This window comes from Phyllostomus hastatus, unplaced genomic scaffold (genome assembly GCF_019186645.2).
Source record: "Phyllostomus hastatus isolate PE091 unplaced genomic scaffold, TTU_PhHast_1.1 phas_contig_283, whole genome shotgun sequence".
In the NCBI taxonomy this organism is placed as follows: Eukaryota; Metazoa; Chordata; class Mammalia; order Chiroptera; family Phyllostomidae; genus Phyllostomus; species Phyllostomus hastatus.
Window position 1 is genome coordinate 3,089,496 of NW_025333833.1, and position 20,255 is coordinate 3,109,750.

A 20,255-nucleotide genomic window follows, 5' to 3' on the forward strand; every position below is an offset into this window, starting at 1 on the left:
CCGCAGAGTGGGCAAAAATATTTGCAAACCTCATCTCTAATAAGGGTCCGGTGTCCAGAATAAATAAAGAACTACAACTCAACAACCAAAAACAAACAACCCAATCTAAAAAATGGGCAAAGGACATGAATAGCCATTTCTCCTAAAAAAATACACCAATGGCCAATAAGCACATCAAAAGATGTTCAACATCACCAATAATTAGGGAAATGCAAATTGAGCACTTTATGCCTGTTAGAATGATTATTTCAAAAAAGTAAAATAAGGCAAGGATGTGAAAAAATTGGAACCCTTCTGCCCTGCTGGTAGGAATGCAAAATGGTGCAGCCACTATGGAAGGCAAGATGGCAGTCTCTCAAAAAGTTCACACAAGTTACCTTATGACCCGGCAATTCCACGTGTAGGGAGGTACCCGAGTGGCTGGGAGCAAGGACTCAAACAGGTACTCGTACGCCAGGGTTCGTAGCAGCATCATTCACATCAGCCAGAAGGTGGAAGTAATACAGGGGCCGCTGGATGGACGGGCAAAATGTGTGTGTGTGTGGAATGGAATATTCAGCCTTAACAAAGAATGAAAGTCTGATCTATGCTAGAGCATAGAAGAACCTCTAAAACATTACATTAAATGAAATAAGTCAGAAACAAAGGGGCAGATGGTGCACGATTCCACTCACAGGAAGCACCTGAAATAATCTAACCAGAGGCAGAGCAGCGGTTGCCAGGCGACAGGGGAAGGCAGAGTGGGGAGCTTTTGACTGGCGGGCACGGAGCTCCACTTGGGCTGACAGGAGTCTTGGAGACGGAAAACAGCGGTGGCCACGCAACAGCGCCAATGTGCTTAATGCCACTGAGTTGCACGTTTAAAAATGGTCAACTTTATATACATTTATGTGCATTTTACCATAATAAAAAAATAAATTGTTCCCTCTTATAAGCTCAAACTGGCAGCACACTTCAGCAATGGTTGATGTAAGAGTGTCAATAATAACAATAAAGTTAACACCTAACTGAGCTAAACAGAATAAAAGAAAGATCTCAAACCAACAACCTGACCTTACACATTAAAGAACTAGAAAAAGGAGGCAAACTAAACTAAAGAAGGTAGCACAAGGATGGAAACTGAAGTTAGAGCAGAAATGAAATAGAGAATAAAAAAGCAACAGAATATCATGAAACCAAAAGTTGGCTCTTTGGAAAAATTCATGAAATTGTCAAGCCTGTAGCAAGGGGGACTAAGAAAGAAAGGAGATACAAATAATTAAAATTAGAAATGAAAGTGGGGACATTATTACCAATCTCACATAGATTTAAAAAAAAAAAAGCCCTGGCTGGTGTAGCTCTGTGGATTGAGCGGGGGTTGCAAACCAAAGGGTCACCAGTTCGATGCCCAGTCAGGGCACATGCCTGGGTTGTGGACCAGGTCCCCAGTAGGGGGCGTGCAAGAGGCAGCCACACACTGATGTTTCTCCCCTCTCTTCTTCCCTTCCCATGTCTCTAAAACATAAATAAATTAAAATCTTTTTTTAAAAAAAGAACAATTGTGCACTGACAAATAACCTGGATAAAATGGACAAATTCCTAGAAATGCAAAAATTACCAAAACTGACACAAAAAGAAACAAAAATACGAACAGACCTATAAGAACCAAAGCAGTTACATGAGTAACCGAACACCTCCTGACACCAGGAGCGACCCTGACGTAAGCCACGGGCACTGGGCGACAGTGACGCACCGACGCGGGTTCATGGGCCGCACCAAAGGTGCCACTTTGTCAGGGATGCTGGCGGTGGGGGAGGGTGGGGGGAGGGGAAACATGGGAACTCTGCGCTTTCTGCTCAGTCTTGCCGTGAACCTAACGCTGCTCTGGAAAACAGTCTACTAAAGAAGCAAAGCCTTCCCACGGAAGTCCAGGACCAGAAAGTTCCACTGACGAATTCTACCAGCTATTTAAAGAATTAATATCCGTCCTTCTCAGTATCCTCAAACAAACAAACAAACAAACAAACAAACACAAGGGGAGGGAACAGAGACCACTCTCTAACCCGTTCTCTGAGGCCAGCACTACTGACGCCAACGCTGCACAGAGATCCCCGGGAAGAGACCCCTACGGACCAAGGTCTCCTGAGTGTAGACCAAACGGTCCTCAGCAAAGCGCCGGCAAACTGAACGCGGCAGCACAGTGAGGGGTCCATCACACACCACGACCATCACCATCTATCAGGGACCAGTGCGGTACAGCGCATTCACGGAACAAAGGACAAGACCACGTGACCGTTTCACTGGCTGCGGAGAGGACCGCAGGCGGTCCAGACAGATGTAAGTGACCGGCGCTTTCCGACTCAGGGCCCAGTGACTAGGGCACGAGTCCGCAGGGGACCGCAGCCTCGTCTTCGGGAGCTTCACCGGAACGCCTACAGCCACGCTCCACCCTCCCTCGCACTTGGATGTGTGCCGTGGTCCTCCGCCTCGTAAAAGCTCTCACACGTGTCAGGGGCACCGATCCCCACACGCCCGATTCAGTGTAGCCTCCGACACTTCCCAAACGTCCACCGGAGCACACAAGCTTTGTACCTGAGCGAAAGGTCTCTGCATTCTCACTGGTCAGAGTCTGTGAGCAAACCACTTACCTCTCTCACTTCCGCATCGTCCAAACAGGACTAACAGGGCTTTTATAGGAATTACATCCAGTGATTTACGTAAAGTATTTACAGCAATGCCAGGTGCATGATAAACTGAGAGCTGGCTAATTTTGTAACGTACCTAAAATAGCATCATGCATAATTTTGACTTTTTTAAATAAGTAGGCCTACCCCACCAGTCCCCTTGCCACGGGCGCTCCAATGTGCAGCTGATGGAGATAGAACTCTGAGAAAGGCTTGTTCGTCTAAGGGGTCACCCCTCCTGCCTCATGGGATGTTCTACTGCAAGTTTGTTCATGACAATAGAAATCTGTGCCTTTCTTGTGGTTCTTTCCAGCTAGAAATGTTCGAATCATCTAGGAGTTAAGAGGATAAAGAATTCAGAGTTCATTCACAGTTCAATTTGTTGCATAGACTAAGAGATGGTATAACACATTTCAACACTTCAAGAAAAGAAAATATTTATTTTGTTCTATTTTTTTTAAAAAAAGGCAAATCACTATCAACATCACCAAAAGCACGCACCATTTCCATCATTTAGAGTACAACCAGAGCACGCGGGCCGTAAAAGAGTGACATCCAGAATTCTGAGGCTCGTGGCTTCCAAGCGAAGCGTTTAATAGGCACCTTCAGCTGTAGTGGTCGGCGAAGCGGAGAGACGGGGCGTCGGGCGCGCTGCACAGCTGGTTCTGCAGCTGCCTGGAGCGCTTGGCTTCCAGCCGCAGCTGCCTGGCCCTCTCCTTGACGGCCTGCTGCTCCACCAGCTTCTCCACCCGCTTCCTCCTCAGCCACCTGCGGAGACACCGTCCCATCTGGTGCCGGCCTGGCTGTGCCTTTCCCGCCACCGCCGCGAGTTACCACCGCAGACGCAGACGGTGAACAGGACCTGCATTTCTTTACGAGGAAGTGCCGCAGGCCCAAGGCCAGCGAGGGCACTGACTGGAAAACTCCAGGCTCCTCCCCTCGGCTCACGCAAGGAAGCAAAGCTACATCGGATACTGAATGTTTGAAGTTAAGTTTGTCTTACAACGAAACTGCCAACGAAAATGTGTTTTTTTAGTGATAAACACTATTTTATTTGTGATGCAGGTCCTAACCTTTAAAAAAAATTTTTTTAAGCAAATAAGTATGTGATGTGTCCCAAATAGCTTCTTCTTTGCAACCAGCTGCGTGGTGAAGTGGGGGCAGGCTGACAACACGCAGGCACCGGTGTCGCTCGGCCCCCTGCCCCCCGGGGGGGAGGTCACGGAGCCCTTGCCCCCCAGCGGCATGCAGCACAGTCTTCCCCAGAGCGGGGAACGGGCCTGAGCACAGACGCCACCGACTCCACTCCAGGGAGAGGCCACGGGCCGGCCAGCTCGAGTCTACAAATGCTGCTCGGGTAAGATGACGTCAGAAATCACTGTGCGCACACATGCCCGGTATGTCAGTGTGTGTGGGGGGGTGTGTACAGATATGTGTATGCCTGTGTGTATATGTGTACACACACACATATACACACACACACTAAATTATATATATACATGAAGTTTTTAGAGAAGTAAACTTAAACAACCAGATAGTTGTATTAGAATAAGAGACTTAAGAAGCATCATCACCCAAGGTTGTGTGGTCCTGAACTGGATACTAATCTGAACAAATTAACTGTAGCCATTTTGGGGGCCAATGGGAAAAAAATGGTGACGAGCTAGATACAGATGAGATTATCACTGAAAATAAGCTGACTGCAGAAGAGTTTATAAGTACGATCTCAATTTCTATTTTTAAATGATAAATATGAGAAGTATCTAGAAAATATGCACCAAGGTCCTAACACCAGTGATTCTGTGTGACGGAAATGTGGTTTCTCCCCTCCATTTCCACAATGCACACTCACTGCTTCTGTGACAAAGGGTTGTATGTTTTAAAAAAAGGAAACAAGGAAGGAAGGAAGGAAGGAAGGGAGCGAGGAAAGCAGGAAGAGGCAGAGAAACAAAGAGAAACACAGCAAAAAGAAGAAGAAAGAAAAACCTTTAACAGCAGGACTGCCGTGAGGCGCGCCGGCGAAACCACCAGCCAGGAGTGTCTCCTGGGCACCAGCCGGGCGGGCGGGTCTCCCCAGGTAACGGAGCGGGATCAGGGCCGCCTTCACCCCCGGGGCTTTGCGCCCCGTCTCCCCGCATCTGGCCTGCACAGACCTTCCTCCGCATCTGAGTGCACTTCCTTACGGGAAAGCATGTCCAGGGACGGGCAGCTCTCCATTCGGGTTTTCTGAGGACTCCGCAGGAGAGGCTGTGACCAGCCGTCAGCCCATTTCTCAAACGAATGAATGAATGACTGGCTGGCAGGCTGTCATGGGGTGCCATGAGAAACATGGACACTTGAGTATGGCCCCTGCCTTGCGAGAATGGTACCGACCCCATGCAGACAGCAGGGTTGAGGACTACTATTCTCACACCTTTCTTGACGTGTGGGTCTAAACCTGAACAGGTGTGCAGTGTCCAAGGTCAAATATTTGGGTACTTTTTCCAAGCTGTACTGATTGTGCCACTGTCTAACATGCCCTTGAGGACGGGGGAGGGATGGGGGGCGCTCGGCCGCCGACTTACTGCTTGAAGGCCCTGTCGCGGCCCGCGGCGCCCTTGAGGAAAAACAGGAACTCCTCCTGCTTCCGGAGCTCTTCTGTCTTCCTTTCTCTCAGCTGCTCCTCGTGCTTCTTCTTCAGCCACAGCCGAAAGGCCTGTTGCGGGTCTCGGTTTTCCTGCTGATCACAAAAACAAGCTTTGTTTCACCTGAGTGAGCCCAGATGATGTCTGGGGGGGAGGGGGCCCGGCGAGAGCAAGAACGTGTCCCGCTCGCCGACGCCGACCTCGTCACCGGCACTCCTCGGTCCAAACCGGACGCACCGCCTTTGCATCTGCACGCCGACCACCCTTCTGCCGGAAAATTCAACACCGAACTCACTGCCATCTGGCTTCTTGCAAAGTCCTACTGGACACAGCGCCCCTCTGCTCCCTGCGGCATCACGCACAACAGCCAGGACACGGGAGCAGCCCGAGTGTGCAGTGGCAGATGACTGGATAGGAGGACGTGGCATCTATGCACGACGGCATATTACTCAGCCATGAAAAAGGGAACAAGGGTGCCATTTGCAACACCACGGATGGGTCTCAACGGTGTTGTGATACGTGAAGTAAGTCTCGTGGAAAAGGACACAAACTGTGATTTCTCTCATTTATATGTGGAATGTAAAACAAAAACGAAACAAGTGAACAGACAAAACAAAATTTAGACAGTGTCTTGGAGACAGGAAACAGACAGGTGGGTGCCGGAGGGGAGGGGAGTAGGGACAGGGCAGAAGGAGGGAATGGACGGCGTGGTGACGCGTGGGGAGCAGGCCTCGGCGCACACAGGTGTGGAACTGCACCATGCACCCCTGAGACTGCCTAATGTGATCAGCCAGTGTCACCTCAGTAAAAAATGCGTGCGTACGCACACAGAAGAGGCGGAAGGAAACGATACAGTATTGCAGCTACATACACATCATTTACATTGGATTAGGTATCACAGGTGATCTAGAGATGGCTTAAAGAAGATGGGAGGACTGGGCAGGTCACATGCAAACACTACACCACCTACATAAGACGCTCGAGCATCCAGGGACTCTGGTACCCGTGGAGGGATCCTGGGATCAATCTCACACCGATACCGAGGGATGACCGTCACCAATAAACGAAGATGGTCTAAACGCAGTGGTCTGTAAGCTTTGCAAAGCTGAGCCCTTTGACAAAGAAAACAATTTTGCACAACAACACACATGAACTGGCTGGAGAAAGGCACTATGGGTAGAGTGGAGGTCTTTGCGGCAAGCTGAAGGCGCTCCATGAAATACAGTTTGAGAACCAACAATCCAGCACTTAAGTTATGCAGCCTTTCTCTTGGATTCTAACTTCTGAGCATCGGACGGCCCGGCCACGTCCCGAACTGTGATTACTGCCACGTGGTTAATGCATGAAGAGCTCCCCTAGAGCAGAAAGAAAGAACCACTGTTCCTAACAGAAAAGTCGACGGAGAACGTTTCCATGAAAAGACTCCTCAGACAGCTCACAGAGTTCAGCCTCCCTGAAAACAGCACTGCAGCCCGACAGCATCCCCGTCCTGCCACGCTGGGACAGGTGAGCCCACCGAACGCCGCTGCTTCACGCAGGTGCAGGGGTGTTCTGGGTGTGCGTGCCGTCTCTGCCTTGTTTGAGTACCAGAGTCGCACTCCCTCAAAAACACCGGCAGCCTCCCACTTTCTAGCACCACAACAGCCTGCGTGAATGTGGAACCACTTGAGTTTTGCAAGGCTCCCCAGAACGCCACGGCAGAGCCATCTGCGCGGTGTGTCTTCAGCGGAGGGGGGTGGGGGGGCTCCCAGGCACTGCCTCTGCCCCCGGTTGGCCGGCGCCCCTGGTGAGTGCGCTCAGCTTGCCCCTCTGGCGGGGACCGCCCCCCACGGAGCAGCCCCACTTACTCTGCTGTTCATGTCCTCCAGCTGCTTGGCGCGCTGGACCCTCCGCAGCTCCACGACCTGCTCTCTTTTCTTCTGCAGCCACGCCCTGAACACCGTGTCGTTCTCCCTTTTCTTCTCTTTCTCCTCCTCCATTTTCCGCTGCTCCTCCTGGCGGGGAGAGCGTCAAAGGCCTTAACGAAAGACTTGAACACCGTGCGTAAGTTACTAGAGAGATATATTCCAAGTTCTAAAATTACGATTCCCTGCCCCTAAAACTGTCCATCTAAATATTGGGCTTTCTTAAAAACAAAAATAGAGCCTCTAATTTGCTTAGGAAGAAAACGAAGGTTTTCAGGCCAAATTAACTGTAGAGAGAAAGCCGGCAGCCACGGGGAGTGCGGTGCACGCGCACCACCCAGGAATGCCCTGACTCTGCCCTCCTCTCCTCGTTTCCTTTCCGTCCGACACTCCTCACGCTGCAGCCACGCAAATGAAGCACTCTACGGTCTTTAAAAAGGCACTAACAGTGTTGTGAATGTTTTTACATTATTGACACATTTGTTCATTGTGATACATGGCACTGTGGTTGCAAAAGAGAATGCTATAGTCACTTCAAGCTGTATTTTTTTTTTTTTTTGAGAAACAAAAAGCCAGGTTTGTCTGTTCATTTCTTGCACTTGAAGTCCTCCTCGACGACATCCTTGCCCAGGACTCTTTGCTGTCGTCCTTCACCGCCACACAGCTGCCCCAACCACTTCACTTCACGGGGGTCTCCCCTCCCTGCGGACCCCACGGAGGCCCGCCCTAGGGCTGTGTGTTGAAGCGCGCTGTCTAGGACTCGCTCTAAAACACTCCCACCCAGAGAGGAGGGCATGAAGCAAAAACAGGACAAAATCTCAGTGGCTTTGGAGTCGGGGTGATGGGAACACAGAGGTTAGTTGTACCTTTACGTGCGTTCAAAACTTTGTGTCATGTTTGAAAGTATTTTCAATCAGTGTGTATTCGCAAGTTAACACTTTTTGCTATCAGAAGAAACATCTAGACAATTGGTTAGCTGCAAGAACAACATGTTTCTTTTAATCTGCCTTGTCTGGCCGATGTTAGGGAGCTGCCTGGCCTTGAGGCCCAGGTCCTCGCCACAAGGCAGTCCCAGGGCTGAGGCAGCGTGGCCTCGGGGACACTGCCCTGCTCTGGGTGCCCCGAGTAACCACCGCACCGTCACCGCACCGTCACCGCACCGTGGTGTCAGTTCAGGCAACTTCAGTCTCTCCCACCGTTCGGGTGTCGTCACCAGAGCGAACTGGAAGATAGAACCCACACGCAAATTCTCTTCAAAGACGGGATTCAGAGTGCTTCCCTCGCAGTCTGACAGCACAGCGACTCCTTCTCATTTCTTTTGGTTAAAAAAGTGCAGGAAGGAAAGGAAAACTTCCATCCTCTTAACAGCAGAGACTACCTTCTAAACGCCCATTTTCTGGGCCCCAGCGGAGCTTACAAAGACTGCGTCACCCAGAACACAGTTCCGTCAAGACGAAACCGGAACCGGTCACCGGCCACCCCAGTCCAGTCTCCACCAGGTCCTTGGTGGGGAGACAGTGACGTTACATGAAACCTCCTGTGTAACTTCCATGGCTGTACACACACACACAGATGTGTGCGCACACAGCTGACGGCTCAGTGACTCCCGACAAGCCACTCTGTTGTCGTCGCCCAGCTGAGCGGACAGGGCCTTTCCAGGACCGTGACGCGTCTGAGCCGCGCACACCGAGTCGGGCTGCTCCCGTCCAGACGTCCGTGGCCTGGCCGCGCAAGTCCAATTTTCAGGGTGCGTCCTTTCAGACCCCAGCCTGAGGCTGCTACCGCTTACCTGTTCTCGCTGGCTTTGTTTTTCATCCTTTCTGCTCACGTGAGTTCCTGATAAATGCCAGAAATCCCCCCCCTCATAATTTCCTACATGAACACAAAATATACCATTTGACAATGAATGCCAAGAAAACTGGGAATTCTGACTCCAGCTTTGCTGCAAACAAGTTGAAAGACTTTGGTAAAGTTACTTAAGCTTTCTATACTATGGTTTGTTCATGAGTAACGCGATCTGCCAGCCACCCCGGACTGTACAATTCCCCTTGCCCGTGACGCCCCGGAGGCCGGGCACGTGTCTGCAGTTAGACGTTCTGTGCGGGTCAGCCGAATGCCCTCAGGTAGCCAGGGAGACAGAGGATCGATCGGGGCACCGATTTAAGTAATTTAGGAAAAACTCACCAGTTTTGCTACCTGGACTTTTCAATGATAAATTACTTTTATTTTAAAAACAGAAAAAATACCTCCAAAAAATAATTTGAGATTCCATTAGATTAGACATTCTGGAAAAAATTTCACGGGGTTTATTAGATTCTATCCTTCGTCGAGACTAAAATTCCTGAAACCGAGGAAGCGTGGGCACGGAAGACACGTGAAGACACGTCACGGACTGATCACCCAGCTCCGCCCGCCGCCTCCGGAGCCCCAGCACACTCCGCCCGCGTCCTCCCATCTGGCGTCCGCCTCCCGCCCCTCTCCTCACCCCCCGCAGCCCCCGAGCCGCTCCGAGCCTCACCCTCAAAGTGAAAGGACCGGATGACGGCCCGAGACCTGCTCCAGCCCTGACACGAGTCCCTCGTCACTGGGCGTGTGGGCTGTGCGAGAGCACCAGGGGTCGGGGCGTGCGCTCCACCCACACACACTCACACGCTCGTCACACTCGGCCACCAGACCCTGCGCTAGGGAAGCACACCGGGTACCCAGCACCAGCAGGCCCTGGAGAGCCGTCTTAGCCCCACCGAGCCTGCGAGACACGGAGACATGCTCCCCTCCCGGCCCGTCGCCCCCTCGGGCTCTCACCTCTCTCCTCAGCTTCTCCCTCTTTTGTTCCAGCCGCTTCTGCAGCTCCTTCTGTCGAGGGGAGAGGCAGTACGTGGAGGTCACTGGCGACATGTTTGCAGACCGGGCCCTGTGACCAGGCTTCCCGCCGCCCTTGTTCGAATCCGAGCTGGCGGTGGGGCTCGGACCGGTCCTGGGGTGGGGCGGGGGCTGGGGGCTGCAGGCCCAGGGCTGCTCCGCCGCCGCCGACGGGCTGTGGGGCTTTGCCACGGGCTCCTCCTTCTTCACGCCACCGACAGGCGGGCCGGACAAGCCGGCTGACGACTGCGGGGGGCCGTTTTCCGTGCCGCTGACCTTGTGGGGGGGGGACAGACACCCCTGACTCTCGATGTCCTGGAAATTCAGGAGCTCAAACTTCCCGTCTCTCTCCACGAGGACCTTCCGGTCCTTGCCTTCCTCGTGGCTCGCACCCGGGACCGCCAGGAGCACGCTGTCCCGGCCCGGCCCGCCCGAAATGCGCAGCTGCGCCAGTTTCCCAGACACGTGGCTCTCACTCTCAACATAGTATTTGTAGTTGTCGGTGTCCTCCAGCGGGGGGACCTCGAGGTCCACTAGTTTGTCCTTGAACTTGAGTCTGCGCTCCCGCTGACGGCTCACGGGCTCTTGGTTCTGGAGCAGCTCGTTGGCTTGCACGATCTTCTCCATGATGTACCTCTTGACTTCCTCGTCCTCGCCCTCCTCCAGGTCCCTCTGGCTGTCCAGCCTGGACTCCTGGAGGGAGCTCTCGCTGTCTGAGTCGGACACGGGGTCCGAAGGCTGGCTGCTCGGCACGGAGATGAAGTCGCCCCTGGGGGCCACCTCATCCCGCGGGGCTCTGCCAGGGCCCGAGGGCCGGTTGGTGCTGCGCTCCGCCCCGGGTGCGTTCTCCCTGGGCTCCGGGCTGACGCTCCCTTCGTCCCCGGCCCCGCAAGCCATCTAGAGAAAAGACAGGAGGTTCCCTCTTCAGTGAGAATTGAGACGCTCTGTCTGCTTATAGGTAAAAAAAGAAATCTGAAGTGGTTTTTCAGGTCCATGCAACTCATTTTAGAAACAGGAAAACGTACGTATGTACTTCTCGCTCATTCTTTGCTCGTGGCACTCTAACGTGTCTGTGAGCACCTCGGGGAAAGGCAGGGAGCACCAACGCTCAGGGAAGACTGAACTCCAGATCTGTATTTGGCGTGATGGAGGGCAGTGTAGATATTTAAAAGTCTTACGCTAACACATGAAAGGATGACTATAAATACTACAATGTTACTTTAATATTCCACCCTCTATAAAATTTCCCTCTCTTTACATTTTCAGAAGAATATTTTTTAAATGTTTTCTCTTGGTAATACTTGTATTCTTCAAAACAGCACCTTTATCCCCAAGACCATTAAAGTTACTATCATGGGTCAAGTCCTAATTGTTCTGAGGTTCTTAGAATCCCTTGAGATTATTATTGCCATTTTCTGCAGGAGCCAAGTGCAAATTCCAGATCAGTTTTTACCTTTAGATCTTCTAGAGGAAAGCAAAAACCCTTTGCTTTCTTCCCCATACTCGTCCCCTGAAGAGCTCATTCACTCTTCAGTTATCAACTGAAAGGCCACGTTTTCTGAGGGTGTGTTTTATTTTTCGTTTCTGTTAAGAGTATAACCCCACGATTTTACCCAAGTTTATATAAAGTAGAAATAAACTGTATTCATTTCTTACTTTTGGTGCAATTAATCATGTTACTTACATTACATAAATTAAATACAATTTTAAAATGATCACTTTAGGTTTCCTAAGTAAGTGCTGACTTAGCCCCTGCTGGCTCGGTAAGCAGCCCCGTGCTCAGCACACAACGCTGGGGCCCTCCGTGGCCCGGTCTCCTCGCCCACGGGACGGTGACGTCACCTGTTCCGTGCGCATGGAGGAAACTGTGAGGGCTGAGCTGAGACAGCACGAAACCTTCCAAGGACCGCCCAGCACTTCGTTAGCATCGTTACCGCGAGGGCTGTAGGCAGTTTATGTGTATATATATACCTCCAGGATGCCGACGTCACTCTTTTCCTTTTCATTAATCAACCACTCCAGGTCCTTTTCGAAGTCGTCTTCATACTCTTCCGTTTCTCTGGAGTCGGCGCCTTTGCGCTCCTCCATCGTCCGCGTGCGGAAGAGAGATGCTGCAAGGCGGAAAGAGGTGAGGTCCACCCTGCGCCTGACTCGGGGTGGTGTGAAGTACACGGATGAACGTGGAAGGTCAGCTCGTTCACACCCACACACCCCGCACCCGGGGCGCTCAGAACCAGCCCGCACCTGCACGCCCCAGAGGGGACCGACGATGGCCGGACGTTTCCTTAGCATCTGACTCCAACCGCCACCCCACTCCCCCGCCCTGTTCCTGAAGCCCAAACTGCTCAGGAGACTAGAGGAGGCAGGTGGGAAGACCACCCGAGGCCTTGGGGTGGGGGGGGGTGATCTTCCACGCTCCCTGCACGTCACGAAAACGCCCTGTCCAGGCCAGAGGGCACGACTCGGCTTCTTGGTCTCGCTCACTTGCGTTTTCTCACGTCCGAACGGAGACAAGTGTGCCGCTTCCCAGCCTCAGCTTCCCAGTCCTTCCTGCAGAAGGAGCCCGTCACCTGCCTGGTGCAACTGTAATTCGGGATCTGAGAGCTTTTTAACTGGCTCTCATTTACGGGAAATGTTGCCTTCCCCAAAGGCAGACCACTGCCAGCTCTAAATAAAACATTTTTTTCATTGGGAAAACGAACTCTGACGCCTAGTACTGGAAAACATTAACGATGGATAGGGATGTCAGGTGAAGGTTAATAAAAGTCTGTGAACATAAACGAAATGTAAACAGATGTACTGAATGTCTATATCAAGGACTGCGGCGGGAGGAGTAAGAAAAGCAGTTAACACAGTCTAAAACGGGAAGGACCCCGGGGGACTGAGGAGGGTTTCGGACCCCGGGCCGGAGCGTCCGGGGGTGCCCCCAGACTCGCAGAGCAGCGGGAGGAAGAGCGGGCACACGTGGCCGGCCCCGGAACTGAACAAAAGTGTGCTCCTGAAGAAAGATCTGGAAGGCTGAGGAGGGGTCAGCCTGATGGCACGCCACCTTCCCAAAAAGAGAAGGGCTGAGGGGAAATGGCTTATGTAGATTAATTGTCACAAAACGGCCAAAGGCGGGACCACGTGGCGATGCTCCGCACACTCGCCCTACCTGGCTGAAACGGGCACGGACAGACAGGAGGGTGCCGTGCTCCCTAAACGTGCGCCGAGTATCAGACCCGCCTTCAGGAGAACCGTGGGACCCTGCTCTGCGGGGCTCCCAGCTCCTGGCGGCCTGTTCCCCCCCGCCTGCCTTCGCTGGCTCCTGCGCCGAGAACGCGTCGCCCGAGACCCTCTCGGGAAGGAGAGCTCACCGATGCCAAGAACTCGAGAGACCCAGGCCCATGTTTAACGAGGTCAGATGAGAGCTATTGTGCCTGAACTCATACATCGCCCACAAACTTGGTTCTGGCCTTCCGCTTCACTCCCCCCACGCGCCCCCCACACTGGATCGGACCGCCTGGCCTGGTGCCACTTTCACACGGTGAGGTTTATCGTGTTCCTCCCACTGTTCGCCCACAGGCGACAGTGGGGGCGTGAGGGTGGACACCCGGCTGCACCGGGCCGGCCCAGCGACAGGGCTCTTCAGTCCCACGTGCGAAAAGCGCGTTAACAGGTTTTAGCGGACGCTGGGTCCAGAGTGAGTTCAAAAATAATGCAGGCACTCCGCATGTGAACGGGCTCCAGGGCCGAGACAGCGGGTGACACCCAGGCCACGTGCGAAGTCTGCACCCCGCTTCCCGTCCCGCTGTAGTTCCAGGAGCAGCTGGCGAGCCGGGACGCGCTCGGACACCAGCGGACCCCGAGGGGTGGACAAGAGGGACGAGGAGAGAAGGCGGCAGGCTGGGAGAGCAAACGCCTTACAGCCAGACGCCGAGGAGCCCTGACGTGCTGGCAACAGCAGCCGGAAGAAACCGCGGGACAGTGGTGACGACCGCTGTGAACATTTAAATGGCCTCCACGGGAAAGGGAGCTGGACTTGTCTCACTTCGAGTAATAAAACTGGTGTCGGGGCACATCTGGATACAATGAAAGACAGAACGTCCACGTTAAAGCTTGCGCTGAAGTGAGGTGGGGAGGCCGCCGAAGTGCCCAGAAAAGACAGGCAGGCAGGAGTGGTTTCATGGACATCGTAGCTTTGGAAAAAATGGAGCCAGATGATGCTTAAGATCGCGTTTAACCTTTTCTGGAAGATGCAAATTAACCAATAACTGCCAACTCATGGAAAGCAAGAGAATGTAAAAGCAAATCCGTAGTACCATGATGAAGCATCTTCAAAATAAATAATCAGTGTTGGAATAACCGAGTCCAAGGTTTAAAGACACTATAGCTAGAGAGCAGGCTGTCGGCTGCCGGGGCAGGCTGGGAGACAGGGGAGGAGGGATGGAGCAGACAGGAAAACGAAGAGACGGGAAAACAGCGCACGGACCCAGATGGCACCGTGGTGACTGCGGGGCGGTGCAGGGGGTGTGGGCGGGGTGAATGGTGAGGGACAGACACCTGACTTGCAGCGGCGACCACACGACACAGTGCGTACATGATGAGGTATAGGATGTGCACCTGGAACATGTAATTCCTTCTTGATATTTACTTCTCTTAAACTAAGATCATAAAATGGACTTTCTCAAAAAGCTCAAGGTAAAGCTGCAACAATTTTTGAACCAGAGGTTGAGAGCAATAATGCCTGGAGGTGACCTGAACAAACCAAATCAATTATTTCGGAGTGAGTTTCCACTGCCTCCCTGCCAGAGAGATGAAATCACATTAACAGTTATGTCTGCTTACCTGCCAACTGAAATAAGGGTGCCACGAATCTGCTGAACAAAGTACAATTCACTGTGATCCAAGACACGTAAGTAATCCTATTTTTTCAGTCACTAATGCCTTAGGATAATCAGCTTTCTTTTCAGACCAGAGACATACTGTTGAAATGTACTATTTTGAGATGTTTAAGTAACATAACCGTTAGAATAAAATTTCTATGGAGCTCTTTAGTGCTTTGCCTCAAATTTAATAAACATAGTTGAACTTGTAAATAAATAGTTGCCAGAAGACTTTAATAGATATGCTTTATTATTTATGATGAATTGCAACCATATGAAAACTCATATTTAAAACCAAAACAGACTTCCGGCCAAGATGGAGGTGTAGGTAGACACATTGTGCCTCTTCGCACAACCAAAAGGAGGACAACAACAATTTAAAAACAAAAAGCAACCAGAACTGACAGAAAATCGACCTGCATGGACATTCAGCAAGACCGGTAGCAGGGGCAGAGTTGGGCCTGGGAGAGGGCGTGCGGCCGGGCGGCAGCTGGAGGACCCAGCGGGGCAGCGGGCTGCGGAGGGGTGCGGCACGCAAGGTGGCTGGTGGGCCAGACCATCCCGCTTTCGTGCACAGATAAACCAGGTGAAACTGGGGAACGAGATGGACCGCACAACCCAGGGCCCCAGCTCGGGAAAATAAGGCCTCAAAGCACCGATTGAAAACACCTGTGGAAGTTGAGGCACTGAGAGAGACTCCCAGCCTCACAGGAGAGTTCATTGGAGAGACCCACAGGGTCCTGGAATGTACACAAGCCCACCCACCCACCCACCCGGGAATCAGCACCAGAAGGGCCCAATTTCCTGGTGGGCAGCAGGGGAAGTGACTGAAATCTGGCAGAGAGCAGAGCAAATGCCTTTGTTCCCTCTTGGACCCCTTCCCCATGTACAATGACTCAACCCAGCGACTGGGTGGCCCCGCCCTGGGGAACACCTAAGGCTCCATCCCTCATACCTAACAGGTGCATCAAGACAAAAAAAATGGCCCAAACAAAAGAACAGATCAAAGTTCCAGAAAAAATACAACTAAGAGGTACTAACAAATACTAACGAGGAGGTAGCCAACCTGTCAGATGCACAGTTCAAAACACTGGTGATTAGGATGCTCACAGAACTGGTTGAATTTGGTCACAAATAAGATGAAAAAATAAAGGCCACGCTAAGTGAAATAAAGGAAAATGTACAGGGAATGAATAGTGATGCGAAGGAAACTGGAACTCAATGGTGTGGACCAGAAGGAAGAAAGAAACATCCAATCAGAAAAGAATGAAGAAACAAGAATTTAAAAAAGAAGAAGAGGCTTAGGAACCTCCAGAACATCATTAAATGTTCCAACATCTGAATCATAGGGGTACCAGAAGGAGAAGAGGAAGAGAAACAAGTGGAAAAGTTATTTGAACACATAATAAAGGAGAATTTCCCAATCTGGCAAAGGAAATAGACTTCCAGGAAGTCCAGGAAGCTCCGAGAGTCCCAAAGAAGTTGGACCCAAGGAGGGACACACCAAGGCACATCATAATTACATTAGCCAAGATTAAAATGAAGGAGAGAATCCTAGAAGCAGCAAGAGACAAGGAGACAGTTACCTACAAAGGAGTTCCCATCAGACTGTCAGCTGATTTCTCAAAAGAGACCTTACAGGCAAGAAGGGGCTGGAAAGAAGTGTTCCAAGTCATTGAAGGCAAAGACCTACATCCAAGATTGCTCTATCCAGCAAAGTTATCATTTAGAATGGAAGGGCAGACAAAGTGCTCCTCAGACAAGGTCAAGTTAAAGGAGTTAGTTCTTCATTATCAAGCCCTTATTATATGAAATGTTAAAGGGATTTACCTAAGAAAAAGAAGATAAAAAATATGTACAGTAAAATGACAGCAAACTCACGGTTATTAACAACCACACTTAAAACAAAAACAAACTAAGCAAAAAACTAGAACAGGAGCAGAAATGGAGATCACATGGAGGGTATCAGAGGGGAGTGGGAGGGGGAGAGAGGGGGAAAGGTACAGAGAATAAGTAGCATTGACGGTAGGTAGAAAATAGACGGGGTGTGTGTGTGTGTTGGGGGGGAAGAATAGTATGGGAAACGCAGAAGCCAAAGAACTTATAAGTATGACACATGGACATGACTAAAGGGGGGGATGTGGGTGGGAGGGGGTATGCAGGGCGGAGGGGAGTGAAGGGGGAAAATGGGGCAACTGTAATCGCATAATCAATAAAATATATTAAAAATAAAAAATAAAACCAAAACAGAGTGTAAGCAAAATAAAAAAAAATAAAATGATTACACATTAAACACAGTAGGTGTTATTAAATCACACCAATATGCCTTACTTAGAAAGGCATATTGAAGCAACTTGCAAAGGCAAGTTGAAGCGACTCAGAAGTAAATGAAAAGATACATCAAATTTGAAGGACCGTTATTTTCCTATGATTCCGAAAAGCTCATGGCTGCTCCCCGAGCAAACAGAGAACACGAATCATAAACTCTTGTTGCCAAGTCCGCTAAGCCTTTTCCAAATGCGTCACAGGATATTCAATCCCCTTCGGTTCTTTTCATCCTCATCCCAGGGAACGGGCCTTACGGTACACAGTCGGCACGCTTGAGCAAAAACACACCTCACACGACAGAATCGCCTGGCACTGACTTCTTGTGAGTTTTCACACATTTAAATTTCCACGTTTATCCTCGGTAAAAATCCATGCAACTCGCTTGGACCAGAACCACCTTCTTCCTGGAGACCTGTAGTGACAGAAATCAGTTCCTTCACCCTAAGTGTCTGCTAACTCCTACCTGGGTACGTGACTGCCTGTCTTTCAGCGCTGAGTCTAAGCCGAGTCCAGAGATGTACACAACTTTCGATAACTTTCAGGATTCAGAAATTTCAAATAGAGTTTCATCCAATTCATTGACTCTAGTCTTATCACCTTTTAAACATACGCTTATCCAAAAGCTAAGAAAAGTGAAAAAATGTCAAAGGCTTGTTAATATAAAACAAGCCCTGAAGCAAAATCGAACCCATCGTCCGCTCCTGAGACCACCTGGCCCATTCCTTCGGCTGCGGCCCGCCACGACTGTGGTTCCTGTGAGTACATGTTTTTGAAAAACTCGTGTGTCTGTCACCAAGCATGACAATAAGTAAATAACACACATCAGGAGATCTTTCCACTTGCACCCAAGGTACCACCGATGCCACGAAGACCGCGGTTCTTGGGAGCTAACGGCTTAGGAGTGAGTTTTCTGTCCCAGGCAGGAGACCGTGGGGACGGGAAAGGATAGGGCAATAGTGAGGACAGACGCGCGAACCCAAGGCAGCCGCTGCCGGGCTCCGTGGACCCGGCACCGGGAAGGGTGTGGAGCCACCAGGAAGGCTCTTCCCTCGCATCTTGACCCACCTTTCCTTCCACCTGTCCCCGATGGTTCCCCCTCTCCCCTCGCTCCCCACCCCCCGTGAGTGAGTCCGCACCATCCTTCCCTCTGTCCCTCTACAGCCCCTCCTGCCTGTGTGAGCTGCGGCGGTTGAGGTCACAGAGATGGCCAGGGGAGCAACCCTCTCCTCCTCTGGCTACGCTCTGACGGGCGAGTGAGAGAGAACCCAGCACCTGCTACCAAGGCGGCCAGGACCCGGCTGCCATGGCAACGGCGCGACTCGGCGTCCTCCATCCGGGCGTCTCTTACGACGCCGGCCGGTGCGCCGTGGGCGCGCGCAGGCGCAGACGGCAGCCTGCGGCACCTGCAGGGCTCCCAGAAGCTCCCGCTTCAGCAGGTCCACAGAGGGCCTGCCCGTCTGCGGTTTCCACGGCGACGACCGCGGACTTCCGGCGGCACCCACGGGTTGCCTGAGCTGTTTAGTGCAGGCCGAGGGCTGCTCTCCTCTCCTGGTTGGTTTTGCACGGGTACCTGGCCCTCTCGCCAGTGTTTGGGAATTGTTGGAACATCTACGAGTATGTTTCTGTATGTTATTTTCTCGCTGTTAACGTCAAAAACTATTAATATTTTGCTTTCCCCTAGTACATAGGCCAACCGCTAATCCGTTACCAGATTTGGGGCCCGAATTTAGATTGCGTTCACAAATGACAAAATATTAGTATGGTACACTCCCCGCCAGAAATAAATAAAAACGAGAAGTGAAAATATTTACTCAGAACAATCCACTTTTCAGATTATTTTAAAACATTTTTTAGAATTTCTAGCATTTGGTACAATAGAGCACTGTTTCTCCAAAAGAGACGCAATACAAAATTGGATTTTTAAGTATCACCCAGACTGTAAACCAAGTTTATTAAAAAATGGATTTAGGGTTAAAATGAATGGCAGTAATGAGTGCGCCCCCTAGCTGCCATGTGGAACTTTAGGTTGGAATGACCTCCTGTTTGTTCTGCTGCAGGACTCATTTTGAGGCCACACACTCGAAAAAGACAAAAATAAAAAAGAAATACTTTTTTTTTTTACTTTGAAAGGGCAAAGGGATTTTAGGAAAATCTCCCTCACTGAACATGGAATTACTACCAAAGATCGAGTAGACCTTCGGTTTCAGAACTCCCAGCTTCAAAGGTTTCCTACTGTACAATCTGCCGTGATACACCTGAGCCACTAAAAATGGTTTATTGCACCATCATTCATGTAAGAAGGCAGAGAAACATCAGGACGTATTCCTAATCTCTGCACGAAGGAGCTCACTTTAAAAGGCGAGAACACAGGGTGACGATGGCACACCGATGCATTTAGCTCCAAAAAATAAAAAATAAAGAGGGGCCAATTAGAAAAAAGAGATAATACTGACTTCAGAAGAATGACTTACTCAAGAGGGCAGGTAGGGTGTTGTATGCAGAGACAGGTGATAGCGTTTGTGAAGGCATGGAGGCATGGAGTTTACCCTAGGCTCTTTAGGTGATTCAGAACTGCTGGTTTAAAACATGGAAAGGGGGGCGGGAGGTGAGGCCTAAAATGCAATCTATCCCTGACTGCCTGCAGCAGCCTCTGAGAGATATGAAAACCACGGCACGTTGTGAAAACCACTGCAGTACGACCTGTGAACAGGCATTTCCATTAAAATCAGGACCATCTTTGGGCCAGTTAAGTGTATCATCTATTTCTTCCAACCTGTACAGACAGATACAGTATTTTCATATCTTTGTGTTTGCTGAGACATTTTGCAGACCTGCTCCATTGACTGAGGTTTATTTCAGGGGGTCAACCAGACACTAGGGAGAAATCCAAAGCGTACAATGAAAGGAGGCATTAGATGTGCCCTATGAGCCAAACACGTTTGTCAGGGGCCCAGCCGTAACTGGCCTGCGAGCTGAACAAGGAAGGCAGAAAGACCGTAGAAATACTGATCA

General features: G+C 50.8%; 1 protein-coding gene across 7 annotated transcripts; it reads right to left on the minus strand.

Moving 5' to 3' along the window:
• Positions 1–3,114: 3,114 nt before the first annotated feature.
• On the minus strand, positions 3,115–18,560 carry CCDC181 (coiled-coil domain containing 181). Of its 7 annotated transcripts, none has more exons than XM_045838466.1 (6): positions 18,516–18,560; positions 12,022–12,161; positions 9,994–10,947; positions 7,135–7,281; positions 5,228–5,382; positions 3,115–3,431 (listed from the first exon to the last, which is right to left on the minus strand). In XM_045838466.1, exons 2-6 carry the CDS (start codon positions 12,136–12,138, stop codon positions 3,269–3,271), a joined length of 1,536 nt encoding a protein of 511 aa, XP_045694422.1. In that variant the 5' UTR covers positions 12,139–12,161; positions 18,516–18,560; the 3' UTR covers positions 3,115–3,268. The 7 variants fall into 7 exon arrangements, with proteins under 7 accessions (XP_045694422.1, XP_045694419.1, XP_045694420.1 ...); XM_045838463.1 differs by lacking the exon at positions 18,516–18,560 and adding an exon at positions 17,532–17,651; XM_045838464.1 differs by lacking the exon at positions 18,516–18,560 and adding an exon at positions 12,535–12,628.
• Positions 18,561–20,255: the final 1,695 nt, after the last annotated feature.

Coding starts and splice junctions, on each gene's coding strand:
- CCDC181 (XM_045838466.1), bottom strand. CDS start 12,138: ATGGAGGAGCGCAAAGGCGCCGACTCCAGAGAAACGGAAGAGTATGAA. Junction 7,282..9,993: donor GGGAGAAGCTGAGGAGAGAG/GTGAGAGCCCGA, acceptor TCTCCCCGCCAG/GAGGAGCAGCGGAAAATGGA. Junction 5,383..7,134: donor TGGAGGACATGAACAGCAGA/GTAAGTGGGGCT, acceptor TTTTGTGATCAG/CAGGAAAACCGAGACCCGCA.